The sequence below is a fragment of the Aureobasidium melanogenum genome (genome assembly GCF_000721775.1).
Source record: "Aureobasidium melanogenum CBS 110374 unplaced genomic scaffold scaffold_2, whole genome shotgun sequence".
Classification (NCBI taxonomy): domain Eukaryota; kingdom Fungi; phylum Ascomycota; class Dothideomycetes; order Dothideales; family Saccotheciaceae; genus Aureobasidium; species Aureobasidium melanogenum.
In genome coordinates this window covers 691,515-718,051 of record NW_024470054.1, presented here as the reverse complement: position 1 = coordinate 718,051, position 26,537 = coordinate 691,515, and the positions used below count along the sequence as shown (strand labels likewise).

General features: G+C 49.4%; 12 protein-coding genes across 12 annotated transcripts; 6 read left to right on the top strand and 6 right to left on the bottom strand.

The window, feature by feature from the left end:
• Nucleotides 1–92: 92 nt before the first annotated feature.
• M437DRAFT_72043 (putative MFS allantoate transporter) lies at nt 93–1,983 on the top strand (the record flags this gene model as incomplete). Its single annotated transcript, XM_041025783.1, has 7 exons — nt 93–320; nt 373–494; nt 547–716; nt 770–816; nt 870–1,260; nt 1,316–1,752; nt 1,810–1,983. The coding sequence occupies 7 exons, from the start codon at nt 93–95 to the stop codon at nt 1,981–1,983; spliced, it is 1,569 nt and encodes a 522-aa protein (XP_040883495.1).
• Nucleotides 1,984–3,203: 1,220 nt separating this feature from the next.
• On the bottom strand, nt 3,204–5,132 carry M437DRAFT_72042 (uncharacterized protein; the record flags this gene model as incomplete). Its single annotated transcript, XM_041025782.1, has 1 exon — nt 3,204–5,132. One exon carries the CDS (start codon nt 5,130–5,132, stop codon nt 3,204–3,206), a length of 1,929 nt encoding a protein of 642 aa, XP_040883494.1.
• Nucleotides 5,133–7,093: 1,961 nt separating this feature from the next.
• Nucleotides 7,094–8,552, bottom strand: M437DRAFT_40209 (transmembrane amino acid transporter; the record flags this gene model as incomplete). The annotated part of the gene is made up of 3 exons (XM_041020148.1): nt 7,094–7,357; nt 7,408–7,805; nt 7,859–8,552. 3 exons carry the CDS (start codon nt 8,550–8,552, stop codon nt 7,094–7,096), a joined length of 1,356 nt encoding a protein of 451 aa, XP_040883493.1.
• Nucleotides 8,553–9,363: 811 nt separating this feature from the next.
• Nucleotides 9,364–9,669, bottom strand: M437DRAFT_62666 (uncharacterized protein; the record flags this gene model as incomplete). The annotated part of the gene is made up of 1 exon (XM_041024129.1): nt 9,364–9,669. One exon carries the CDS (start codon nt 9,667–9,669, stop codon nt 9,364–9,366), a length of 306 nt encoding a protein of 101 aa, XP_040883492.1.
• Nucleotides 9,670–10,094: 425 nt separating this feature from the next.
• M437DRAFT_38689 (uncharacterized protein) lies at nt 10,095–10,541 on the top strand (the record flags this gene model as incomplete). Its single annotated transcript, XM_041019882.1, has 1 exon — nt 10,095–10,541. The coding sequence occupies one exon, from the start codon at nt 10,095–10,097 to the stop codon at nt 10,539–10,541; it is 447 nt and encodes a 148-aa protein (XP_040883491.1).
• A 200-nt stretch (nt 10,542–10,741) lies between these two features.
• On the top strand, nt 10,742–11,719 carry M437DRAFT_80956 (uncharacterized protein; the record flags this gene model as incomplete). Its single annotated transcript, XM_041027457.1, has 1 exon — nt 10,742–11,719. The coding sequence occupies one exon, from the start codon at nt 10,742–10,744 to the stop codon at nt 11,717–11,719; it is 978 nt and encodes a 325-aa protein (XP_040883490.1).
• A 154-nt stretch (nt 11,720–11,873) lies between these two features.
• M437DRAFT_72038 (RTA1-domain-containing protein) lies at nt 11,874–12,881 on the bottom strand (the record flags this gene model as incomplete). Its single annotated transcript, XM_041025781.1, has 2 exons — nt 11,874–12,057; nt 12,115–12,881. The coding sequence occupies 2 exons, from the start codon at nt 12,879–12,881 to the stop codon at nt 11,874–11,876; spliced, it is 951 nt and encodes a 316-aa protein (XP_040883489.1).
• A 660-nt stretch (nt 12,882–13,541) lies between these two features.
• On the top strand, nt 13,542–14,700 carry M437DRAFT_39239 (uncharacterized protein; the record flags this gene model as incomplete). Its single annotated transcript, XM_041019971.1, has 2 exons — nt 13,542–13,610; nt 13,666–14,700. 2 exons carry the CDS (start codon nt 13,542–13,544, stop codon nt 14,698–14,700), a joined length of 1,104 nt encoding a protein of 367 aa, XP_040883488.1.
• Nucleotides 14,701–15,561: 861 nt separating this feature from the next.
• Nucleotides 15,562–16,677, bottom strand: M437DRAFT_80953 (uncharacterized protein; the record flags this gene model as incomplete). Its single annotated transcript, XM_041027456.1, has 1 exon — nt 15,562–16,677. One exon carries the CDS (start codon nt 16,675–16,677, stop codon nt 15,562–15,564), a length of 1,116 nt encoding a protein of 371 aa, XP_040883487.1.
• A 1,315-nt stretch (nt 16,678–17,992) lies between these two features.
• On the bottom strand, nt 17,993–19,659 carry M437DRAFT_72035 (amino acid transporter; the record flags this gene model as incomplete). Its single annotated transcript, XM_041025780.1, has 2 exons — nt 17,993–19,222; nt 19,276–19,659. 2 exons carry the CDS (start codon nt 19,657–19,659, stop codon nt 17,993–17,995), a joined length of 1,614 nt encoding a protein of 537 aa, XP_040883486.1.
• Nucleotides 19,660–21,122: 1,463 nt separating this feature from the next.
• On the top strand, nt 21,123–22,491 carry M437DRAFT_39785 (uncharacterized protein; the record flags this gene model as incomplete). Its single annotated transcript, XM_041020077.1, has 2 exons — nt 21,123–22,363; nt 22,434–22,491. Coding segments are annotated over 2 exons (1,299 nt in total), but the record flags the coding sequence as incomplete, so codon positions are not given.
• A 2,554-nt stretch (nt 22,492–25,045) lies between these two features.
• Nucleotides 25,046–25,858, top strand: M437DRAFT_80950 (uncharacterized protein; the record flags this gene model as incomplete). Its single annotated transcript, XM_041027455.1, has 2 exons — nt 25,046–25,558; nt 25,751–25,858. The coding sequence occupies 2 exons, from the start codon at nt 25,046–25,048 to the stop codon at nt 25,856–25,858; spliced, it is 621 nt and encodes a 206-aa protein (XP_040883484.1).
• Nucleotides 25,859–26,537: the final 679 nt, after the last annotated feature.

The window sequence follows — 26,537 nt, the reverse complement described above, 5'->3', positions numbered from 1 at the left end:
CCGATCAAATATAACTTTGGCCATGCATCCGCCTCTATAAGGCCTTTCCTATTCTTTTCTATCCCCTTTGTGTCGCATCTCTCCCAGTCAACATGTCTGATCTCGAGAAGCCAGCAATTCCATTTGATGCTGAGAAGGAGCTTCCTGCTCCTCTCGCAGATGCTATACGTAATGGCAGTGTAGACAAAGCTATCCTACAACATGCTGGAGATGCAGATGAGGCCTTGAAGGCCTTCGCTTCACATCAGGGAGAGGTCATTGAACTCGACGAAGCCACCAACAAGCGTCTATTACGGAAGATTGACTGGAACCTGATGCCAGTACGCATACATATTCTGGAGACACAAACAACATGGACTGATCATAATGCAGGTCATGTGCATCGTCTATGGACTGAACTACCTGGACAAGACGACACTTTCCTATGCTTCCGTCATGGGATTGAAAAAAGACACACACCTAGAAGGACTTGACTACCAATGGCTGAGTTCAATGTAAGAGATGAACCACACTATCGGCAACAGGCACGAAAACTAAGACGATCAGGTTCTACTTCGGATACCTCGCCTGGGAATACCCAACAAACAGATTACTGCAACGGCTACCATTGGGAAAATACTCGGCTTGCAACATCATTCTCTGGGGCATGACTTTGAGCACATTTGCTGCCGTCAAGGACTTTTCAGGCGGAGTCGCTGTGCGTTTTATGCTTGGAGGTATGTTGCAATTCCTTGGATCAACAATTAATACACAGCTAATATTTCTCAAGTTACTGAAGCTGCTGTTACACCTGGATTTGCCCTGTTGACATCTCAGGTATGCCACAGTCTCATTGTATCCATCTTGCGCAAGGTGCTGATTATCACTAGTGGTACACTAAGAAAGAGCAAGGTTCTCGCACAAGTATCTGGTTCTCCTTCAACGGCTTCGCACAAATCTTCGGCGGTTTGGTAGCTTATGGCATCGCAAAAGGTACGCGTCTCCACGGCTCCGCCATTGAGCCCTGGAAGATCATTTTTTTGGTCACTGGATGCTTGACAATCTGCGTCGGATTTATCTTTCTCTGGGTTGTTCCAGACAGTCAGCTCAATGCACGTTTCCTTAGCAAGGAAGATCGAGTCCTCGCTATTGAGCGTGTCAGATGCAACCAACAAGGTATCGGAAACAAGCATTTCAAAATGTATCAGCTCAAGGAAGCGCTTCTGGATCCTCTGACTTGGGCATTCTTCTTCTATGCTTTGGTCGCTGATATTCCCAATGGTATGCGAAATAGCCTATACCTGAAGCATACATAATCACTGACTCGACACCCTAGGCGGCATCTCTAACTTCTTCTCCCAGCTGATCACATCCTTCGGCTACACAGCAGAAGAATCTCTCCTCTACGGTACACCCGGCGGCGCCGTCGAAGTAATCGCTCTCCTCGTCTGCGGATACCTCGGCGATCGCTTCGGAAACCGCTTGTTAGTCGCAACATCCGGCCTCTGGATCTCCATCCTAGGAATGCTCTTGATCGTCTGCCTGCCTCTCCACAATAACATCGGACGTCTATTTGGTTATTACCTCACTCAAGCCTCACCAACCTGTTTCGTCGCTCTCCTCAGTCTAATCTCCACGAACGTAGCCGGATGGACGAAGAAAACAACCGTAGCTGCCTTATACTTGATCGGTTACTGTGCAGGCAACATCATCGGTCCTCAGACTTTCCGTCCGAAAGATGCACCACGATATGTTCCTGCTGAGATTGTTATTGTAAGCTTGCCCCTTTCCCATCTGTACCTGTTGCATACTCACTAACTTTTTCCACAGATTGTATGCTGGGCCGCCTGCATCGTCGACATCCTCTTCATCTACTGGTACTGCAAGCGACAAAACAAAAAGAGAGCTGCTATCCGTGCTTCACCCTCTTACGTCAAGTTGGAGAATCAGGAATGGTTGGATCTCACCGATCGCGAGAATCCAGAGTTTGTGTATACTTTGTAAGAAGTTTTTTTTTGGGCAGACAGATAGAGATGTTTCTTTTGGCTCAGCTGTTCGCAGTTATGATAATGAGATATGCATTTTTTGGGACAGCATTTTTGGAAAGCCAGGATACATGATTTTCTTGAGTGGGTATATTGGATGTACAGCACAATATACAAGAGATGCTTCTTTCGCCTTCGATTCATGATTCTCCCAACCAGGATTACGAACATAAAGTGCTTCTCGGCCTTTCGGGTCTACTAGCACATCCATAAGACCAAAACAATGACAGCCAATCAAAATCACACGCGCAGAGACCAGCAAGAATAACAAAATGCACTCATATGTCTATAGAAACAACTTTTCATATAATAACTCGAATACAAAGTCTTTGAATAGCGAAGCAAAGAAGTAAAAGCATTTGGGTATAGAAAGTGAAGAGAAGAAGCAAAGTATTCGCTACAGAAAAGAAGAAGAAGGAGCTCATTAAAAAAGGGATAACATCAAGTCTGCAAGAAGTACCCAGAGCGAAGAGAAGAGTTGGGAATTGAAGACAGAAAGAAAAAGGGCAAGTCATCGGTGGCAGCAACCACCTCAGCCAGGAGAGGAAAATAGAAAGGGCGAGTCATCAGCAGCACCCTCGAAGAAAGCAACCACCTCAGCCAGAAGAGGAAGAAACGAGAAAACTATGAAGAGAAGAAAATGAAGACAAGGTAAACGTGCAGGGGAAGAAATTTAGAGCCCATATGTGTGTGTGTATGCGATTTTTGCGATGCGTGATGTCGTTGGTTGCGCTTCTCCTTCTCCCACCCCATCATCCGAAGTCGTGAAAAGAGAACCATCCCGAGTATGCAAAGAGTAATTACCACCACCTAAAGCTCTCCATTGGGCGCCGCGCTTTGCTGAAGAACGGCATGCGTTTTGAGGAAATGCAAGGAAAGAAAGAAAAAACCAGTGAAAAGATGAAATTCGTGAGGTCGGGCTAGTACAAAAGAGTGACGCTGAGCACACTCTCATCTCACTGCCGTCACGTGAGAAAGAGACGATGAAATTATCGTGTCGTTGTTGAGTAGGGATGTCGACCTTACTCAACCGAGCTTATCACTCGAGCGAGGGCGGAAGATGATTTCTTCCTCGTCACTGTCGTCATCGCAGCTAGCACCGTCGTTCTTCGAGGCGGTTGGGTTGTTGAGGGTAACGCCGTCCAGGTTGACGCTGTCAGTATCATCCGTGTGCTTCTCCTATTCAGCAGTGGTGCGACTGCGTTCATCCTCTTCGAGAACGTCCGAGAGACGAGTAGGGTGATGATGTCTGCTCTGCAGAGCTTCCCAGTCACTGCCAAAACCTGCACCCTCATAGTCGGCAGGCTCGGCGTCACGGTAGCCGGCAGATTCGATGTCGTCGGCGGTTGAGGTGGCGAAAGATGCCATAGCCTCAGCACTGCTAGTGGGAGCGCGAGGAATTTGAGAAGGAGGCATGCCCACACCATAGCGAGCGGCAAGCTCGCGCTCACGGGCTACATCAGCAGCAGTGTCGTATTCTTCGGAAGAAACGTGGCTGGTGCTTTGACCGGCGCCGCGATTAGGGCGATAGACTACAGGGCGGCCCTGAGCATCACGACGGACAGCGCCATGCTCGTCAATTTCATACTCTGTGCCCTCGGTGGTATCAGACTCGTACGAGGGACGCGAGCCCAGATCGCGAGTGCCTTGTACAGCCTCAGCTACAGGGGTCTTGGAACGTGCAGTACCGCTTCCAGGCGAAGAGTGGAGGAACACCCTAGCAGGAGGCTGCTGGTAGAAGAGTTCAGGCTGGTCACCGAGCGGACCTGAGGTGGCCGCCTGGCTAGGTTGAATGACAGGACGAGTGGTAGTGACATTAGGAGAAAGAGGTGAGACTTCATGAGGAGAGATGTCACGGTGTTGTTGACGAGGCGAGATGGCAGTACGAGCAGTGGAAGTCGAAGCGGGAGTGCTGCCCGAAGGGTAAGGCTGGCGCGCATCGGACTCGAGCTGCTGCATGTCAGGCTCGTGGTGGAGTTGCTGACCAGCTCTAACAGACTCGGTGAAGGGATCAGTGTTGGTGGGAGAAGGCTCATCCTCCTGATACTGGATGTCGGGAACGATAGGCTGGTACTGTTGTTGAACGTGGTGAGTCTGTTGAGGCTGTTGCGATCTGACCTGGTGGTACTGGGGATTCTGACCAGTGGTGGCGGCAGTGGTAGGACGACGCTCAGGCTCCTGGGTGCTGGCAGCGTGCATAGGGACGACCTGAATACCGCCAATGTTGGTAGGAATGCCCTGACGAAGGTTGGTCATGATCTCCGAGTTCTTGGCTTCCATGTCACCAAGACTCTCCCAAGCACGTCTGGCTTCGGCTTTGGCGATGAGCAATTCTCTGCGGTCTTCATTCGCACGGTTCTTCTCAAGGAGAACCTCTTTGCGCATCTTCTCGATGGTGCGTTCTGCTTGCTCTTTGAGATCGCGCTCGGCATTGATTTGGCCAACCAAATCAGCACGATCTTCTTGCCACTTCTCCTGCTCAGCCCTCATCTCAAAGAACCATCTCTTAAATTTGCGCTCAGAGCTGGCGCGAAGGCGTTGCAACTCGACCAAGCCGTGAAAAAGATTGGCGCCAGCTGCTGAGAGATCTTGAATTTGACGTTGCATAGAAGCAGCAGACGGGATGGTATGGCGAATCTCCTCGAAATTGCCCTCGATTTTGCGAAGCCAATAAGATGTGAGTCCCTCCCAATGCGACGACAAGTTTTCCCATCTCTCGAATGCATGCGGAAATGACGAGTGTGTGCCCGACTGAGGTACGTCTTCTGATTCGAAATCTCGGGACTGAGTGGTTTGAGGAGGGTCAGGAGCTGAAGACACACGTAGTCCAGGCTGTGAGGTGGTTTGAGATCTTCTGTGTCCAGAGGTAGGTTGGCCCTTGGGAACTTGTTGTGCTGACTGCGATTGAGATCGTTGTCTAGAAGGTGCTTCACCTCGAGGAGCCTCTGAGACGCGAGCCGATGATGGCGCAGGATCGGGTCCGGCCATAGACTCCATGGCAGCAGCGGCGGCTCTTCTGCGCTCAGGGTCTGACGATCTCTGTTCGCCTTCTCTCTGACGAGTTGCTTCTGCGTGTCTTCTGGCCTCTCTAGCAAGACGATCTGCCATTATGTTGCGAGGCGTGCGTATTGAGGGTGCGGACCGGCCGCCACCCTGGCTACTGTCGCCCATAAGATCTGACATTTGCTCCTGCTCTTCTTCCAGTACAGGTGTGAATGGGTATGGTGTTCGGATAGCTTCTTCAACTGCGTAGAGAATCGCAAAGTGCTGACGGCGAGAGATGCGAACGGCTGGATGAGGTTCGAAATCTTGAAGATATGTCAGGGTCGATTGTTGTTGCGCGCTTCGTGGTTCGGGAGGGTTCACGTTTGCGCTTCTGGATAAAGGGGAGCTGTGCCTGGTCGCACGGGACTGAGGATCGTTTGAATCGTTTGCTCGTGGGTCTCGGCGTGGCCTTGGACCAGTACGATCCGAGGATGTAGACGTCCGGGACGACGCACTGAAGCTGCTTTGGTCTTGGGCTCGTCGCTGCTGCCTTTGCGACAATACCAATGGGTCGTGGGAGTCGTGAGGATCGTCAAAAGAACTGCGCCGTTGATGCGACAGTTTGAAGGCTGGTAGTGGATCCAGAGCCGCTACTTTGACCGTTGCCGCTCAATTCCTTTGGCTGAAGCCTAAACTTCTTGTGTCGCAAGCCACAAACCTGTACGGGTACGTGTACAGATGCTGTATCGACGTTAGACTGCCTCTACTGCAATCCTTAGTATGTATGACGACTTGGTGCAAAGACATGAAAGAAGGTTTGGGCAGAAAAAGCGGGCCAGCAATTGCAGAACATAGGAACTGGACCGGAGCATGATTTGTGACCCGGACAGCGCTTTGTCAAACAGGGATAATGATTATTGCTCGAGGGGCTGGATATGAGCAGCAGACTTGGTAAATCGAAGTGGCAGGAAACATGCATGGCTGGGAAGCAGAGCACGGTCGTAACCGCAGGAAAGACAAACGCACCTTGAAGCCTCGATATATTTAGACAACTTGGAGCTTATGCGCCGGTAGTTCCTGCTGTCAATCACACAGTCCAATTCCAATGATTGCGACGAATGAGGCAAGTTGATCTGCTGTCGAGTCTGTTGTCCAGTGTCGTTTGAAGTCAAAGAAGGTGCGACCTGGTAGTGTTTCAAGTGCGGATTCGAAGACCGGCTTTGAGAAGGGCGATGATGCCGGGGCTGGAATAGATCTGAATCGGAACAAGAACACCTGACTCATCAAACTCCGGCTCATGGTCCTTTGACTATTCACAGACTCTAACGATCAGATTTCAGAAGGATATGTGGATTTGTGACACTGCAGCAGGCGTGTACGCAGTGGCCCTGTGGATGGCCGAGACTGGGGAGTACAGTGCGGAGGCTTGTTCGATCTGCTCAACAAGTTCGAACACTCGCAAGTCTGCGTCGATTCAGATGTGGTTATGCAGCATGGATATACCTGGACCCAATTGACTGGTAAAGGCCGAAGGCAAGTTGACAGAGGATCTGCCTTGGGCTTCAAAGAGCAGCAAGAACCTGGTCGTTGCCAGCGCATCTCGCTATGATGCCTCTTCGGCTTGGCCCGTGGCCAGGCAAGTTTCGATTTAGGCCAGGGCTCGCCCGAGCTCGAGCTCTATCTTGCTTCCGGCACGTCCGCGATGGCGACTTGGACGACATGGTCCCAAGAGATGACTTACAAACAATCAGGACTGATGATGTCTTCAAGGAGAAACAAGCTAAAGAGATGGAGGAGAGAGAAATGTTCTGCTCCAACGGACACCGACATGAGCAGCTCCGATTCTGGTTTCACTTGCTGGCCAATCGTTGGGATATGGAAAGTGTACCCGAACACTGCCGCTCGACAAAACTTGCCTGAGAACACGGATTCCTATATCATTGTCACGTTTATGAACAACAGCATGGCCTACGAAATGTTGAATCAAAGGTGCATAGAACTGTATCCTTAAGGTGTGTTCGCCTCTCAAAGTCTGGATACCGCAGCGAAAATAGATATGATCTGGATATTGCGTATAAAGACGATCAGCAGGTAAAGGGATGTCCGACAGCACCAGAAGCATAGGCTTCGATCAACGACTTGATGATCGCGTAAAGTCCTCCAACACAAATGAAGCCACCAAACACCAATGTACCAAAGCATAGCAAGAACATGGGCCATTTCTTCCTCACAGACCTCCAGCCATCTCCGAGATAATGTGTATCGTGCCACCAGAAAGCTCCAGCAAGGCCATACGTATACCACGATGCAAAGGCAGATGCCACAATACCGCCCAGGTAGGAAAAGAACTGTTTCTTCCGTCAGCTTCGTACGGCAGAATAAAGAAAGATAGCCATACCGGAACACCAGTTGCCAACACGAATCCACAAGCACTCACAATCGCGAGCAGCAATATCCAGACACACCATCCCAGTACTGTGTTTTCGATCAAATGCCTGCTTCCTCGGAATATTCTCACAAACACAATCTTGGCAGCAAAGTGGTTGTACAAAGCTCCAGCAACCAATATGTTGGGTAGGAACAATCCCCAAGCTGCTTTGGCCCAAGTCTCTGACAGGCTTAAAAATGAGGGGCTTTGCACTGTCGAGCCCAGATAACAGTAGCTTACAACCGCGAAGATAGTATACCATGCCGTGCTGAAAACTTGAAGTGCCCACGCTGCTTTTTTGGAGTCTCTAGGGACCTTCATTTCGGATATGATGGTGAAGAACAGGAAATGTCCAGCATATGCAAGCACTACAGTCAAAGGTCAGCAGTTGCCTTCTTTCTTTCTGTACAACATTTCTTACCTGGGTTGGTGATGGCCAAGAATGCTGTATAAAACGAGTTGGGAGCCGTAGCAACAACCACACGGTTAGGTGTCGGTTCCACACCACTACCTATCATAGCTATCAACGTTGCGACCAAGACAGAGATGCAAGCAGCAACGGAAAAGCCTTGCAAACCACCACCAAAAGTTCTCGGCACGGAAAATAGGAAGGTGATGCATGTCCAGATACCAAGATAAGACATCGCACACATTCCACCTTGACTCAAGGTTTGCAAAGCAAGCTGCCCAAGCAAACACATACTACCCACTCCAGTGATAGCAAAAAGGATAGTACCTGCACTCAACACTTCTCTTCCCACAGCTCCCAGTCCAAATGGCGAGAACAAGATAAATCCAGCATCACCCATATTGTGCACTTCTGGATGGTTGAGTTTGAAGTCGATGAGCAGGAAGGAAGTGAACAAAGCCCAAATGCCACAAAAGATAATGATTATAGTGCCAGGGACAAGGCCAACGACGGCGATGGCTTGAGGCAGGGTCAGAGTGCCGCCAGTAACGATTTCGGTAATCATGATCACAGCAGCCGCTGGCCAGGATAGAGTACGATATTGGATTGAATGGTTCTTGTCATCGGTAAAGACTTCTCGATCGTCGTAGCCGAGGTCCGTGGCAGCGACATCTGTGGCCAACTCTGAATCTTTGGACGTGGTCATTGTGATTACAAGATGGCTCAACGATATTTGGAATCAAAGACGAAAGAGCAAGCATCAGCAGCAAATTTGGGAAATCGAGAGGAAGGTTGCAGATAAGTAGTTTCAGAGCAGTACTGTAGGGGTTGGACATGATTGGATTATGCCGGGCAGCACAAATCGAATGCGTGATAAGACACTGCAGCATGTGAGGTGCAGGACAAAGACTTGGCGTGGCAGATCTCTGTATACAAGCTCGCTTGAAGCTGGAGCTGACTGCATACGGCTTGCATTGAAGCATGCTACTCGTTCGCACTTAATTAACCTTCTTATCGCATTGCTTTTCAGCAAGGATATTTCATGCAGCCTCCTGACGTGATTCAGCTGAGAGACGGTCTTAGACCTTGCCTGTACATTGCGTACACCGAGTCGATGCTCATGCGAGTTCACTTGAAGTGCAGGATATTTTCATTGAATTGACAGAACAGTCTGTCAAATCAACCATTTGGTCACTTGAAGGTCTATGACATCTAGCTTGTCAGACAAAGTGCGAGTGTATTGTTCGACATTCGGTAGAACAAAAATCTTGAGCGCAATTTGAACATTATACGCGAGATGATCAATATATAGGACGTGGCCAGATATTGGACTGCAAGCTCAAGAGGATGCGAATGACATCTCAGCTCATATGACCTTTTGTAAAGCCAGAGACATGGTTATGAGGAGATCTCGTGTGCAGCTCCATGGAACAGGGAGATGTCGCAGAAGCCTACTGCTCGATAGTGCGAGTCAAGGCTGACGTTCCAGAAGGTACGGACTTGTGGGCGTGGGTTGATCATGACTTGTTTGCATCTTGTGAAGTGTCCAGGTTGGCTTGTTTGAGAGCATCCAGACGCTGCTTGTTCCTCTTTTGCAAAATCCTCAAAGTGTTCTTTTTCTCAATCTCGGCCATCTTGTCCCAATTGGTGATTCTAGAGATTGTGCCATCCTTGTTGACGACCATAGGGCCAAGGTGATCAAGAGCTACGCCTTCGCCAGAGTTGACATCAAGTTGAATGCCACCAGAAGGAGGTTCGGGCAAACCCAAAGGTTGATCTCTCTTGTCCTGTTGGTCATTCGATTGGGGATTGGGGTCTGCCATGTTGTCGTTCGGAGCAGAAGAAGTGTATGGCTGCGAGAAGGAAGGATTGAAGGCAGGTCGGTGCAATTCAGCTAGGCTGGTCAGTCGGGCGCGTGGAAAGTATCTGAAGAGCTGCATCGCAAGGAAGATGACAGCGAAGCAGGGCAGCACCCACGTTAAGAACGTGCGACGGTTCATCGATGTTCGGTCGACGACATGCTGCTTCTATCGAAATAAATCGAAGCTCGTGCCAAGCATACCATCACCCTCGGCTTGAGCTTCTATCTCCCGGCTGCGACTTCCTTCGGTTCTCATCGGCATCAGTCTTCTTATCTTTTTCTCTAACATCTTTCACTCCTGAGCATCAGCACCACTAGATATCCACTGCTGTTGTACGCTAGTGCCTTGGAATCTTCAAAGAGTATAGCAGCATACTCATCACCATCATGTCCTTTTTCTCAAGGTTCAGCACACCTGTATTCAAGAACACCGGGTCGACCGCTCGCGATCATCTAGCATCGGAACGAACCTATCTAGCATGGATGCGTACTGGCCTTGGTTTCCTAGCGCTTGGAATTGGAGTTGAGAGATTCAATCAACTCGACCTGGCCGAGATTCTGCCAACTAAGCACAAACGGCGTTTTCATGACCATCAAACGCACAATGACAAGTCAGACGCTCTCGTGGGTGCTTTGCTTGGAAGTGGAGCTGGTAGCATCGCCTATGGCACTACTAGGTACTTCTCCAACATGCGATTGCTGGAACAAGGGCTCTTCAAACCTGCTTTCCATGGAGCTGCGTTTCTGGCAGTAGGTGTTGCTGGAATTGCCGGTGCAGTTTATTATTCCACCGTCAGAGAGAGGATGGCAAACAACCGACCCGGCCGTGATTGATTGTCTGAGACCAAACAAACAATCGATCGACAGCTCTCCGTTTGCGTTTGCCGCTGTCTCACTGACTCGTCGCTGAAGTGTCGCATCTCTCAAAAGAAGCCGCTGCATATACCCCTCCAACCCATCCGCAGACCTGCCAACAGGAGAATCCATCAGCCTACTCACCCATACGCTGAACATCAATCTGATCGTCTTTTACCATGGGACAATCCATGCTAGGCTGGAAAGCGGACGACTTCTTCATCGCCGTCAACAAGCAACTGAACTCTCTTGATCCGGAAACTATCCATGAGGCGTGCAAATCGTTCCAGCATATGACAGAAGTGGCCTCCCAGTCTCTACTTAAGGCCTTTGAGATGTTCACGCTTATCCTGCTATTCACGGTGTTTGCGATTTCTCTGGCTACCTTCGCCATGACACGCATCATGAGAAACCTGAACAAGCATGTACAGAAGGTATCTGCCAGTCTACAAATCCTCAACACCAATATCACAAGCCAAGGAGTACTCAATCATCAACGCCTGTTTGCTGAAGCAGTGTACAACTTCATTGTCCTGCAACACGTGCAGCAGTGCATGCATCCTGACGAGTACCCTGCCGAGGTCAATTCCGACGAAGCTCAATATCTTGTCTTCCATCCGTCCAACGATTGGCACCCTAGCTTCTTCGCGTACGGTACCGGAAAGTGGACTGGAAGCTTCATGCACGAGGGCAATAACCATATCCTCAAGAAAGTACGTCTTTTCAGCAGTGCGCAAAAACTTGCAAAACACCTCGACGACCACGCCAACTCTCAAGTCACCAAAACCCCCGAAGCTCTGCCGTTCACGTACATCCTCCTACCTTCGACTACTACATACACACTGCCATTCACACTGTATCTTCCCCAGCATTTCCAGCATGTGAGAGTCGTCGGCCAGACTGATCGAAACGGCAAACCATACTGCCGTGCCTGCATCACTGGTGTCAACCCGTCTGATGTCGTTGATGTCGACTTGTTGGCAGAAGACGAGGCCCCTGAGTACCTCCCACGTGGATCTACTTTTGATAAGCGACTCTATCCTCTTCTCTGCCTTATCATTGTGGTTCTCTGGTTTGAGGAGATGTTCCGCCAGTTGTTCGGCTTGCTTGGAGAGATTGTATGGGATCGGTGTGGATGTTTGCTTTGGCCTTACTGAGATTGTGTTGTCCATAGTTCAAAGTTCAGGGTGTTGGTCATTGGAACTCAAAGAATTCTTGCCGTATCGCAGACTCAGAGGCTATGTTCATTACTTTAGAAAAGGACGATACGCATCAAGGGGTATAGGAAAAAAATAATCGTAAACCATCTCTTTAGACACTGTCACCACTGCTCGACAGTTCCAGTCCAGCCTTCTCCTCCCTCTCGGCCTTCTTCTCAGCCTTCTTCTCCTTTCTGCTCTTCTTTTCCTTCTTGAAGAGCTTGTGTTCCTTGATTTGGGGGAAGAAGACTCCAGGGTGGGCGACTGTGAGGGCAATAGCGGCGATGCAAACCATCCTGATTTTAGTGTTAGCAAACATGCTTCTCCATATTCGTCTAACAATGACAACGTACATTCCGTCGAGAATCAGGAACTCATTCTCGTTCTGCATCAAAGGGTTACCCCAACCACCGACCATCTCAGGAATACGGTACACGGAACGAATGAAGACGGTGACGAAGGCGAGAGTCGAGGCGCCAACGTAGAACTTGAAGCCAGGGGTTGAGCGAGTCATCGGGTCGTCAAGATTGTTTTGAGCCTCACGGGATCTCCAGCGGCGGAAGAAGAAGTCTACGGCGACAACACCGCAAAGGAACATGGTAGCAACCTGGACGCAGATACCAGCAACCATGATTGAGTTTCCGATTTTGATCAAATCTTCCTGCTCGCCAGCGGCAATGCCACCTCCGGCAGCTTGAACAAGAATACTAGCTGCATCGGCAGAGATGAAGATCCAGGTGTAGAGGTTGGGCTTCAGTCTAGAGTATTGAGGGCCGAAGTGAATGACCAAATGCTTAATCGTGAGGTAGATTCCAGCAGCGAGGAAAGATGGCGATAGAATCAGACAGACAATCTGAATCTTAAAACCCGTTTGACTCCATGGGTTGTTGTGCATGATCAGTCGGCCAATATAGCCGACACTCTCTCCAAAACATCCAACACTGACAGCGAAGGTGAAGCCCTTCAGACGAGCTTTGATTCCAAGGAACAGCTGAGCGAGGAAGAGAAGTCCAAAGACGACACAGAAGAATATGTCCCCTCCTAGATTAGGCCGGTATCCATAGGTGGTTGCTGATACAGGGCATTGTGGTGTGACATGTGTACAATAGCCGCGTGCCATGTTGACAGTCGCGACGACAATGCAGCGTCGTTATGCTATGACGACTGGGCTGAAAACAAAGGTTGGACAGAGTCAGCTGCAGGAAGAAGACTCGAAAACGGAAACCACAAACACACGCGGCGGGGGGTCAGAGGGTTGTGATATAAGCGATGTGCTGGCCTGCCTAGAAAAGGACCATCAATTAATTATTGCGACATTGCATCTCGACGCCTGCCTATCCTTTTTGCCGTTTCGTTGAAGATAGCGCGCTGGCAAACGAGCTACGAAGCGTTTCTCGTAAAGCGTTCCTCGTACGACCGGAGCCAAGATCGCGATTCGTATGGAATTTGCAAATTGAGCCATGCCAATTAGCCACAAATCCGCCGTCAGAGGCTGTCGCTTAGTCGAGGGATGCGCGGCGCGCGTTCCTTCTATGCACGAATGACAGCCAAACCCTAGAACAGTGCGAGTCTGTGCGACAAATTTGGCCTGGGCGGGATGCGCGGGTCTTGGTAACGGCTTCTGCCTCCGGAGTGTTGGGTTCGCCCGATGATGCGCATATCGTATCGAACATCAAGCATGTTCTCTCACACTCGAACAGAAACGTAGCCCTGTGAGCATCGACTTTGGCGTTTGTTCCCAGAAGCCCGCAAAATCTTTAAACCCCACGCGAGGGCTCCGATGTCTTCCCGCCGGTTTCACAGGAAATCGCGTAGCGGGTGCCTTCATTGCAAGAAGAGACACATCAAAGTAAGCTGGCCCTGTGTAACGTGAGATTTTGGTTGCTGATCAGCAACTCGTGAAGTGTGATGAAGGTCGTCCGATATGCGCCAATTGTCAAAGAGCAAGCGTAGTGTGTACCTATGATCAGCTCAAAGTGCCTACAAGCCCAGCTCACAGTTCAAGTCTGAGCCCTGGGTCCTCGGCATCAACTCTAGTCTATGAACATCCGTCGACTTTTGATATGCTCGATCTGTCCCTCATGCACCATTACACGATAGAAACTTCTCTTGAATTGTTTGCTGGCCAAGGCTCCCGAGAGATTTGGCAAGAGATGGTTCCTCATCAGGCTCAGTCAAATCCCTTACTTATGCATGGTATTCTTGCCTTGGCTTCAATGGATCTCGCCCGGACACGACCAAATGAGCGACAAGTATTCGCAACTAGAGCATTGGCTCACCAAAATGCCGGTACAAGACTGTTCAGATCCATGCTCGAACAATCTCGTTCGTCCGACAGCCACCATGTTCTCATGATTTTCAGCATGATGCTGGCCATCTTGGCCTTTGCATTTCCACACGCATGCGACACTCCGCCAGATTTTGATGGTATTCTTGATCTGTTCAGTCTTATGCGAGGCTGCAAAACTGTATGGTTCTTGAATCCGGAATCACTTGCCGGCACTCCTCTGGCACAATGGATCAAGGCCACTTTCGCTGGCCACCCAATCAAGATGAAACCCGAAGTCGACCATCGTTTCCAGGTTCTGCGAGCGCGTCTCAAGGATCCAGCGGATATTCTGGCCACTGACCAGCTTCTGGAATTTATACACAAAGAGCTTGCGACATCTTCAGACGGAGTCTCGAATATTGGTCGCTGGCCTACTATGGTTAGCGATGCGTTCTGGTTGCGAGTGCAAAATCATGAAGTGGATTCTCTGCTCGTACTCTCCCATTATTCTGTGGTTCTGGGCGCGCCAAATTTCCGATGGTGGACTACGAACTGGGACTCGATCTTATTACGTGCGATCAACTCTGCTCTGTCCGAGCATGACAAAAAGCTTATCGAATGGGATTATCCTGCCATGATGAAGTTTGCAGACTCTTACAAGGATAACTAGGCCTACTCTGAGTCAGCAAGAGCAACGAACAATCTGTTCAAGGTCGGCAAGGTCTCGAAGTTTTCAGACCGCCATTCGCAGCACTTCCAGGAACGAATCAAAAGAGCTGTCGTGTAATGCTTTGCGCGGCGGCACGCAATGGGTCCAGCAAAATGCACGGCATTTTCTGGAGTTTGGAATGTGCGCTTGGCTCATACTGCTCAACACTCGTCGACCTGGACTATCTAGTCTACCATCCAGATTCTGCCTCAGACCAGAACGTTACTGCGATGGTACACCCAAGAGAGATCCCTAGGATCAGACATCACGACGCTGACACCGGTCTGACCGCATCGCAAAGCCTGCATGGACCGGTTCTACTTTCCCAAAGAGCTCCACTCTGCAAGCAAAATCACACAAGTTGGATCGAGCCTCGACACTCGTACGAGGTCGAGTGACGAACCTTGATAGTTCTGGTGGAAATATTCATATTGGAGCGTTACATGCAATCTCTGATTGAACGCAACTTTAGTGGATACTGTACATAATATATTATTGCCTCACGCATCACTTGATGCAAGGGAGGTGTCATGCCGTATTAATAGATAAGAAGAATGAAAGACTAATGGCACGTAGCCTGTATAGATCGGACTCCTCGTGGAGGTCAAATATAAATCTCAGCCACGACGTCAGTAAGGCAGGAACAACACGAGCCCAGCATCTTTCCAACATAAGAAGCTATGGAGTATACGCAAGGCAGGTGCAACCCATACTCAAATCGAAGAAACCGTAAGTTGCTGTGGCATCATTTACTATATTGAAATCAAGAACGTACAAATCATAGGTATCGTAAGCGACAGTAGGAAACCCCTCAAGGCTTCTTTAGTCATCATCCTCATCTTCATCTTCATCATCCTCTTCAATGTCTTCGCTCTCGGCCTCTGACTCGTCTTCCTCCACTAACTGTGACATCAAAACCGTGAGTCTCTCGCGAATGTTGTCCTCGCTCGTCAGTTGCACCTTGTTCGTTCCCACGAAATTGAGTGTCCTTGGATGTGGCGTCTCCACTCGAATGTTCTCCAAATCCAGATGGTCCAGGCTATTTGCGTGCTGCATAATGTTTGAAAGCAGCTTTTGTAGTGGGGTGGCTGTCTGGCTTCCTCCGAAGAACGAGGTTATATGCATCAGCCGAGCATTGTTGATCGTGATGCTGGATAAGGAATTGGATGGCTGAGTAATGGGTAATAATATCCCGTCCAGTTGCTCGACGAAGAATTGACAGTCTGTCAAGCAGAGCTCTGTAGGGTGTTTTTCTTGGATCCATTGACCTATTGCATGGAGGTCATGAGCCGTTACTTGACTGAACTGGAGACAACGATCTCGTCGGTTATAAGTGACTTCGCCATGTTTGAACTCCACAATCAAAGATTCCATCGAGAAGGCTTGTGCTTCCTTCTCTTGATCTGAAAGCAATTTCTCTAGTCTGCATATCATCTTGTCGAGCTGAAGGTCAGGATCCCATTCCTTCGCCCGGATAATGAGCCGCTTAACCGACATGTGTGATGTTAAGACCTGCTTCACGATTCCAGCAATGTAATGAACAATGCATGGTTCAGAGATCCATTCATTGCTGCCATAAGGACTGAATTTCAACTCGAGGGTGACGTTCAATGTGCTCAATTTATCGAAGAGTTGTTGGACCAGTGGCGTCACAGCCCATACGTTGCGCCAATCTCGTACAAAGTCGAAGGCCACAGCTCTGACTGCGCATGCATGTGCGGGACTCGACAAGATGTCCATCAGTCGCAGAAGATTGTCCTTTTGCGATGGATCTATGCGGAGATTCTCCAGGTAGCGGAGAAATCGATCATGACAGAGTTGTTCTAAAGTCTTGTTGACAAGCCGTAGATTGAGGAGGGTTCTCTTGCAAGCGTTGTCCCCATGCTTTATGATGCTAATGAGGACTTCATTTGGTAGGCTGAGCAGTGCGAGGCCCATCTCGTATGACAAGCAGCCCGCTCGAAAGAAGACAGGACCGACTGACGGAGAGTTCTAGGACAGTATTGTTATATGCGACTCGACAGGCTCTCAGAAATCCGCGTCTTGCAACAGCCAAATCGTGTATACAGATATGAATGTCGATGGCGAGTTCAAGGGTCCATGACGTAACACGGCGGGAGCGGATATGATAGATTGATGGTTTGGGTCAGCTAGACAATGTACTGTCTCCGTAAGAACTCGTCTAGCAGTTTCGTTGAGATGGAAGTAGGTGAAAGATGCATGTAAGTAGTAATTGGTAGGTAGCAGCAGAGGTCTGTATGGTTAGCCCACTTAGCCTGTTCCAATATACTTTCGAACCTTCCGCCAAGCTTTTCGATACAAGATACAGGCGGAAGGAACGTGAAACAGATCCTCAGAAAGTTCTTGCATTTTGATGTACCACGTAGAGTTCCTGCTGCTTTGCAGGTCTAGCCAGTCATGGCCAAAATCTTCATCCTCCTTCGGACAAAACATCGGCCTTGGCTTTAATAAGGCGGTGTGTTGCGAAGAGGCAGTCGTTCACACCCATGGCTCTCAGTCAATGGCGTAAAGACATGGGCAGACTCGCTCGATCGCTGGAATGTGTAAAACGAAAGACAATCTCATCAATAGTGAGAACGTCGAAGACGTTTCTTCACTTGTCAAGTTAGACGCCAGCTTTCTTGGCCAGAGATTGCCGGCGCTGGGGACCAGGGCCCATCGCGATTAAACTTTGTGTCTTAATACCACAGCTGATATTTAGCCGGAGGGATCTCGATGCATCATGCATGCATTGCGCAGATGGCTAATGCTGCACGTCCTACAACTGATTATCTTGTACAATCGTTTTCCAGTCCACCTTCGGTTCCTCTCCTCTTTTTTCAAAGCCAACTGCGATTCGTCGACTCACGGCGCCATCCGCTTTGCATAACACCAACCTCAGAGTAGTTTGACCTGTCCTGAAGTTGGCTAGAACTATCACGTGGAACGGGATTGATACTCTATAGAGCTTAGAGTAAAGGCTGCTTGGCGGCTCGCAAAAGAGAGGAAAGTTGTGAGCAAGAGCGGGGGACCCGAAGGTGGACTGGAAAACGATTGTATCAACAGTGGCATGCTTTTTGGTTGTATGACAGATCGTCAAGAGTATTCTGCTAAAAGCAAATAGAATTCTAGTATTCTATGGAACACATGTGGTAGGTACGATGGTTGAAATCGTGGGGGTATCTCTAAATATAAAAATCAATGCTTTTCGTAACCCGTCGTTAATAAAACTGTTAAAGTCATGGTGTCGTGCTTAGAAGTTGCTGCTGCTGCTGCTGCCTTCGACAGGAGGTTGGTGTTTAGGAACTTTGATAAAGACGTTCCTAGTCCAGCCTTCGGCATCCTTGTGAACTTCCTTCTCAAGGCGGTAACCTCCAATCTTGGGCAGGAGAACAGCCCAGAAGACCCAGTAGATACCTCCGGCTGCAATTATACCCAGACCAACAACACAGTGAAGATAGTAGGGGAGTGATTTGTACTGGTTCAGCTCGGGAGTGGGAGGAGGAACAAACGGTGCAACGACCAGGTAGATGTTGCTGAGGAAGAAGAAGATGGTGACCGGAAGCGTAGCTTTGACCGGAGGATTCCAGTTGAATTTCTCGCGATGAAGATAGATCCAGATAAGTCCAAGTGAGACAAAAACGTTGACAACTGAAAGTGGGTAGGAGATCACGTTCAGGATGAAGTTGTAGGCGTCACCAGGAGGAGGAGCCAACATGATGATGACCGAGACAGCCCAGTGCTCGAACAGGCCCATGAAAGGTGCGTTAAAAGGCTTGTTGCTTGCCCAGAGTCTAGAGAATGGCAAGATGCCTTCACGGCCAAGTTCTTGGACAAGTCTGCCCTGGGAGAAGATCACGGAAAGCACGTTTCCGTAAGCTGAGAGAGCAACAAAGACGCTCAATGCCCTCTCTGCTTTGGGTCCAAACACGTTTCGGAAGAATTGGGCAGCGAGAATACGTCCACTGCTCATGATCTCTTCCTTGGGGACCGCTGCGAAGTATGCAACGTTGGCGAGAATGTAAAGAACACCAACAATCATGATAGCGGTGGGAGCTGCGATCTTGAGCGTTTTGACGGGGTTCTTCATCTCGCTCATGGAGTAGTTGGCGTTGCTGTAACCGATGAAGGACCAAATAACATTGTATAAAGCGGTGACCACTCCGTATGCCGAGCCTGTGGTGCCCTCGAAAGCATTGTCGAAGTTGTGGGGTTTATCGATGCGCAAATGGCCTCCAAGGGCGGCGAATCCAGCAATGACGATAATGAGCAGAATGACAAGCTTGATAACACCAAGAACGTTCTGCAGGCGAAGACCCCACTTCAGAGCCAGACCGTGAATAAGGAAGGCCGACGTGATACAAGCGAGACCAATTCCTCTTTGATTCCAGCGGTTGACAGGGACTTGGGCGGCATTGAGGATGTATTCACCAAAGACGACGCTGTTGGATCCAGCCCAACCAAGAAGAACGACGTAGCCAGTCTGTTTGAAAGTCAGTCATGTGCGACCATTGGCGAGCTCGTAGCAGAACATACGTAAAGACCAGTGACCAAGAACTTAGGCTTCTTGAACACGTATTCGAGGTAGTTCTTCTCTCCACCGTTCCTGGGAAGTGCTGTGCCGAACTCGAGATAGACGGCCATGCCAGCGGCGGCAATGATTAATCCAGCTACCCAGATGAACAATGCAAGGCCGACACTTCCACTGCTCGATAGGATGCTACTCGGGGTAGCAAAGATACCAGTTCCGATCATGCGATTGAAGATGAGGAAGATGGCACTGACGAGACCAATCTGTCGTCGACCTTCGCTAGTCTGGTAGATATCATGACCATCGTCGCTTGCTGTCTCGGAGTCCACAAAGGCCGAGGGATCCTTCACCTCGACCTCCTGGACTTTCTTTAGTGATGAGAAGACCATCTCTCAAAGATCCAAGTAGGATATATCAAGTCCTTCCTTGTCGAGGGAGTTGTGCAACAGTTCTTGAAATCCATCAGATCAATACCTCCGCATGCTTTTGTAAGAGGGCCACGCACTTGCGTGAACATTTGTCGAGAAGGCGTCATTGTCACTAGGATGCAAGCAGTAATTCGTTAAGTAATACAAACGTGATGTTGTCAAGCTTGGGGGTCTGGAGTTTGGGGTGCACGGCGTGACTTCGCTACTAATTTTCTCATCTTTTCTCTCCTGCCTGCCTATTGGCGCCCAGCACGCCCTACAAGACCTTGCTCCAATCCTTCGGGCGTATTGCGCATTGCTGGGCATTGAAGACGTGATGCGCCAGCCTGGCACGCTGTCGACATTCTGTCTACATGAGTATTGCAACTTGTTCGAAGGATCGTTCCAAGGAGGATGTCATGACTCGCTTGTATAGTACAAAGGTCTTGTCGTTCAGCGCTTGTGTGGTTGAAGTCCAAAGCGTTGGTAAAAGGCCCACTTTTTTTCTTCGTCAAGCGATTTAATCCAAGAGAAGCACATGGCCAGATGCATGCTGATACAACGATATCGGGTCTTATTTTCTGATCCAAGTGCCTGTCAGATGTCTGATCTGCTCTTCTGGAACTGCACTTTGTTGCACTCGTATTGTGGGTTGCATGGACTGGAAGTCGAGAGCGAAAGCAGGGAGATGGAAGTGAGTGCGACAAAGCCATGGAGCTCAAGCCGGGTAAATACGGTAGGTAGGCACAGCCCTGGCCAGAAAGACCCCATTTGTGGTATCGGGAAGCAATGCCTGTGGAAGTGATGCCTTCGCGATGGAAAAATCAATGGGCAGTTCTGACATGACCGGTTCATGATAAAAATGTTGTCGATACAAGCACAATGTTGTTCTTCTACAGAGTGGAGACAATCTTCGACGCAGCTCCAATGTTGATGCGACCATAGACCAGGGGTGTTCATACTGACGCGCATCATCAACTGCTCCACCAATCGTTCCTTGCAAACCGCAACCACATCAACGTCATATTGATACATCAATTAATGTTTATACCAACTGTGTTTCTGTAATCCCAGCAAACTTCGCCGAGCAGCACAAGATGCGGCGCTCGCTCTTTCTATGCAGGCAGGTGCTTTGGGAGACCCCTAGGTTTACAAGCAGATGCAGACGCCTACTGCATACAACGACAGATAGCCATCCAACGTTAAAGTCAACAAGCAAACCTGCCTCATCTTCTCGGTGCACATCATCTACCAAACATAATCAAGGTCCTTCGACAACTTCTGGCTTCTACGACTCGAATTCTGTTTTCCAGTGGCAACCGGGCAGCGAGCCAGGCATCGACACTTCTGCTGATAGCGTTGTGTCGCATGGCAAAACCTTTCCCGTAAAACTTAAATCGACGAATGATATAATACGATCCCAGGACTAACCATAGTAACAGTCGCAAATAACAGCAGTGGATTTCTGTGAAGACCAAATCGAGCAGACTGAGCTGGACAACAACTCTCTAGCAGAATTTCTAACCAAGTCAAGGCCAGAATGGGCTACCTGTCGCTGGATCAACGTCAACGGATTGAGCTGGGATGTCATCAAGCTGCTGGGCAACCATAAGAAACTTCATCCTCTGGCTATTGAGGATCTGATGCACACCGGAAACCGCACAAAAGCAGACTGGTATCCAGAGCATGCTTTCATTATTATGACACTTCAACGATTGACCAAACTCTCGTCGCAAAATGGACGTAGCGATTCGGACATCCAGAAGGCTTTGTCGAGCTCGGAGCCTCGCCATTCAACACGCAGCCGTAGTGGCATCACTTGGGAGACCGAGAAGACCTTCCAGCCACCAGACAATCAAACACATTTGCGTAGCCTGCAATCTTATCGTGGTGACAGATCGCCCGAAAGGGTGGCGTATATGGAGAAGAACTCAATCCTGACACGTAAAAGTCTAGGCGTCTCCATCGAGCAAGTCAGTGTGTTCCTCTGCAGCGACAACACAGTCGTATCATTCTTCGAACATTCTGGCGATGTCATTGAAGAACCCATCTTGAAGCGATTGAACTCGCCTGAGACGATCCTACGCCGAAGTGGCGATGCTTCTCTCTTGGTACATTCAATCATCGATGCAATCACCGATCTGGCCATCCCAATTGTCGCAACATACGAGAAAGCTATCGCCGAGCTAGAAATGGACGTCCTCACTGAGCCTGCCATTGGGCATTCGAAAGCACTCTACATCTTGACATCTGAGCTATCAATGCTAAGACAGCAGATGCAGCCCATAGCCTCTCTGATCAACAGTCTCCGCGATCACCACAGCACAGCGCAATTCCTCAACCGTACTTCCTCATCTGCCAACCCAATCTCTGATCTTGCTCGACGGAGCGCCGGTCCTGCTCTGATCAAGTCACAGACTCAATCTTCAGTCAACATCTCTCCAGCTGCGCACACATACCTGGGCGATGTCGAAGATCACTGTATCATGATTATTGCCTCGCTTGACCAGATGCGAACGCAAAGTGATAACATGATCAGTCTCATTTTCAACACCATGGGGGCATATCAGAATGAGAGCATGCAACAGTTGACCTTTGTCACCATCCTTTTCCTGCCCTTGACTTTCTTGTCTGGTTACTTTGGAATGAACTTTGAGGAGTTCCCACCTCTGAAGAATTCGCATGTGTATGTTGCCGTCAGATTGGCTTTTGCGGCCATATGTTGCCTCGAAACAAACTGCTGACTCGAGTCGTAGGTTCTTCTGGTGGTTAGCTCTGCCCATAACATTCGGCATGGTGGTAATCCTGCTGTAAGTCATCTAGCACCAATATTGACCATAGGTTAAGCGACAAGCTGACGTTCATTAGACGACAAAGACTCTTCCGAACAGTGAGGAGATGGATGCATCCTGGCACACGCTCTCACCGGCACGCAATGAGAGAACAACGAAAGCGGCAATGAAAGACAGCATGTTGTATTATCTCAAAGCATCAAAAGTCTTCAGATTTCTATGATAAAGTAAAACAATAGAAGAGAAAACGAGAAATGGAAAATTAAGCAGAAACCCCAAAAAGGTACTTCACGGGGTCGCAAAAAGAAAGCTCTGATGAACAAAACAATGATCACGCCAGGGGTCGAACCTGGAATCTCTTGATTCGTAGTCAAGCGCCTTGCCATTGGGCCACGCAACCAATTGATGAATGCCAAAGTGTCTAGCTTATTCATATACCAACAATAAACGACCATTCACGAGCCGACGACTGCCGACGACGGTTGTATGATGTTGGAACAGGGTGCCTCTCACATTCACCAAACCAACATCTCTCATTCACCATATCTCAGTAATAAACAGCCCTAGTCGGCTTCTGCGAATCCTTCGTTGTTCTATGCCTACTATTGTATACTTTTTGCTCACAGCTCTTCTGTATCTCGTGAATTGGAAATTTTAAGAGTGGTATGCGCCTAGCTGGGGAAACACTTCATTTTGCCGGCAACCCAATATCGGAAGAAAGTATTGAGCTCTGGCGACCAACGTTACTGCATAGTCTTGCCTGACTGTCACTAACGTTGCAAGAAGTCGCAATAGTCTTCGTGGTCACAATTTGTTTCAGCACAGTCTCGTAGTTTGGTTGTTAGTACTAGGTGCAAGTGTGCAAGTATTTGGGGATAGTCGCTGCCATTGTCACATGTGAATAGAGATGCGCTTGTACACCGACTGTTTATGTCCCCTTCCAAAACTGCCAGTCAATATTGCCACTTAGCGTGACGCTTCTGCTTCGCGATTCGTTTTGCAAATTTCCGAGCACGAGATCGGGACTATTGATCATGATCAGTTCTAACTCCAGCCCTCGGCGAGGACTCCAGAGGCTTGTCGAAGTAGATGTGCGTGCTTGTGGAAGCTGAAGGGTACATAACAAGCAGTACGCAGCTAGCACACAATTTCCTACAGTTGTTGAGCATGGCTGAACAGACCCTTGTGTGCTTGAGAAAAGCATGTGGGTTCGAGATGGCTGGGCTGGACCCCCAGCAAGCCAAGAGTTGGGGCTCCAGCTTGTTCCCGGCACTCGGCGCCACGCTCTCTCTTGAGACCGAGTTTTATGTTGTTGAATGCTTTAATGGTGAGGCTGACTAGTCGCAGGACCAACCTTCTTGCGGGCGATACTGCTGCATGGAAGGCAGCGACAAAATATGCAGATTTGAGTCTATGCATCAACATCACCTGTCATACCCCAGTATGACCGAAAAACATAAAAGCTGGAGATGCTTGACATCCGAGATTCGGATGATTTGAGTAGCAACGGGTGTATATGACCGGCTTGAGCGGCCTCGAGAGATGAGACAAACAAACAAGTTCGTGCCGAGTTGATCCCCGGAGCGGACGCTCCAGGCGGGAATACGGCGCCGAGATAGGACCGCGGGCGTTCCTGACGCTTGCGGACCGTGAGTCGAGCATTCAAAATCGCGCGCAGTACGGCACATCTGGTGCTGGCCACGCAATTGCACTGAAGTCTCTTCAAGAATGATCAGAGGGACCGCGCAACTAGGTATCAATGTAGCGTTCTATACTACCATTGACCATTGAGTGACTCCTGATAGAGCAAGCAAATTGCAAGCGTTGAAGCAGTTGATGATTGCAATTTTGCACGGTGTGTATCAGCCAAGTGGATTGTCACGGCCTTGCCCGCATTTTCCGTCAAAATGCGGAGTAGCAAGGATAGCCCGGGAACTTGGTGGTTGAACAAGCAACTACAAGATAGCAAAACCTCTGTGATTATTGATGGCGACGGACTGCGACGGACAGCGCAGAGCTGCAAGCAGACGACATGTTGCCCGAAAGAGATGGCTCCTGTTGAGAAGGACCAGGAGATGATGGCATGGTCGAGGCTCTTCTTCTTGAGCAGTTGCATAGTTTTTGACGTTGGTTCATTGCCGAGATTTGGTTACCCTGTTGAGTAAGGCTAGGTTGCGCGATTAAAAGGTCAGCCAATCACAAGGGCTCAACAGGCTGAGATGCTGCTCGAAGAGGCAATCTTCTCCTGGTCGCAACGAAGAAGGTCTGCCAAAGCTAGGTAGATGCACGGTTAAGTCGGAAGGATGCGTGTGTTATGCTCGGATGACGGAGAGGCTTTTTGTGGTGGTTTGGGAAGAGCGTGCGAGTGCGGGACGAGGCAAGGCCCCAAATCATCAAAAGCCAATTTCTGAGGAAACGACGGGCTGCTTGGGGCATCTTTGAGAAAAACAACCAACCTCCCACCCACCACTTCCCTTTCTTTTTACTGCTTCGTCCCTTCCTTCCCTTTCCCCCATCCCCCTCCCAATCGACCCGACGCCCAACTCGTCTTGTCCATCGACACCAGGGAAATCAACATGAAGTTCTCCGCTGTCGTCGTCGGCGCCTTCGCCGCTCTTGCTGCCGCCCAGGGCTCTCAGGTCTCCAGCGCCGTCTCTTCGGCCGTCTCGTCCGTCAGCTCTGGTGCTTCCAGCGCTGCCTCCAGCGTCACCGACCGCTCCTCGCGCTCCAGCTCTGCCAGCGCTGGCAGCAGCGTCACCACCTCTTCGAGCGCTTCCTCCACCACCTCATCCCAGGCCAGCTCTACCGCTTCTGGTGCCGAGGACGCCAACAGCTCCAGAACCAGCGACACAACCTCGACTGAGACCATCTACTACGAGTACCCCAACACCTTCCACAAGCCCGTCTCCCCCACTCTTCTCGGCAGCAAGGTCATCACCATCACCAACGGTGTCACCCCCACCTACTCTCTTCCCAAGTCCGCCTCTACTTTCGGCGTCACTGTCAGCAACATCACCACCACCTTCACCTACACCAACACCTTCCACAAGCCCGTCTCCAAGACATGGCTCACCACCCAGACCTACCAGGTATGTATCTTTGGACTGCTGCAAATGTGGGGTTTGTGCTTCGTCCAATTTTCAATTGCTGTCCATCAGCTGAGTTGCTTGTTGAGACAAGCGACCTTGCTTCAAAGCAGCATTGTTGATTGGAATCGAACGCGGATCCGTTTTGCTCTATCAGGTATTCTGTCGGCCGAACCAAGCTAACTCGTATCCCAGACCACCATGGGTGTTCCTGACCTTGCCACCACCTCTGAGGGCTCTGCTGCCAAGAACGCTGTCGGTGCCGTCGGTGCTTTCGTTCTCGGTGTCGCTGCTCTCCTGTAAGAAGGGTGCTGCAATGGCATATCGATGAGATAATAGACGCAGAAGGGCGACGATGTTGGGATTAAATTTCTTATACACTTTTTTTCTGCAAGGCGTTACACTTTTTATTTCTGGACTGCATGATGGGAACGCCATTGATGCTTCACTGTAATTTACTCACTACCTCCGAGTGTCCCCTAGAGGGTAGAGGGATCAACGTCAAATCATGGGAAGGTCAAACACACAACCGATACCGTTAATAGGGAATGAAGAACAACCTTTCCCTTTCTTCACAATCTGCGTCTTCTGTATTGTCGACAAATGAATCTTGGTGATGTCTACCTCGTTGGAGACTGAATGTTGTGACTGAATGTTTCTCAATCGTCGGAGCTATAACATCTTGTACTACCTTATACTAGTACGTTTGTCATATGTCCTGATGGTTCTAAGCAAGCATCCGCTCTTGGCTCAGACAGTGTTCTGGTCAACACATGACACTAATGCGATTTGATAGAGGTCTACCGCCAAGAATTTCGATGCTCGCCGGTCATCGGAGGTGTCAAAGGGCGTACCTGCTCGATAAGCCGAGTAGATGCAGTACATACGCCCTGACTTTCTGACCATAACTCGATTTTCATATCTTTCAAGTATATAGGATTCATCTTCGAAAGTCATCATTCGAATTCAATCTTCGCAGATT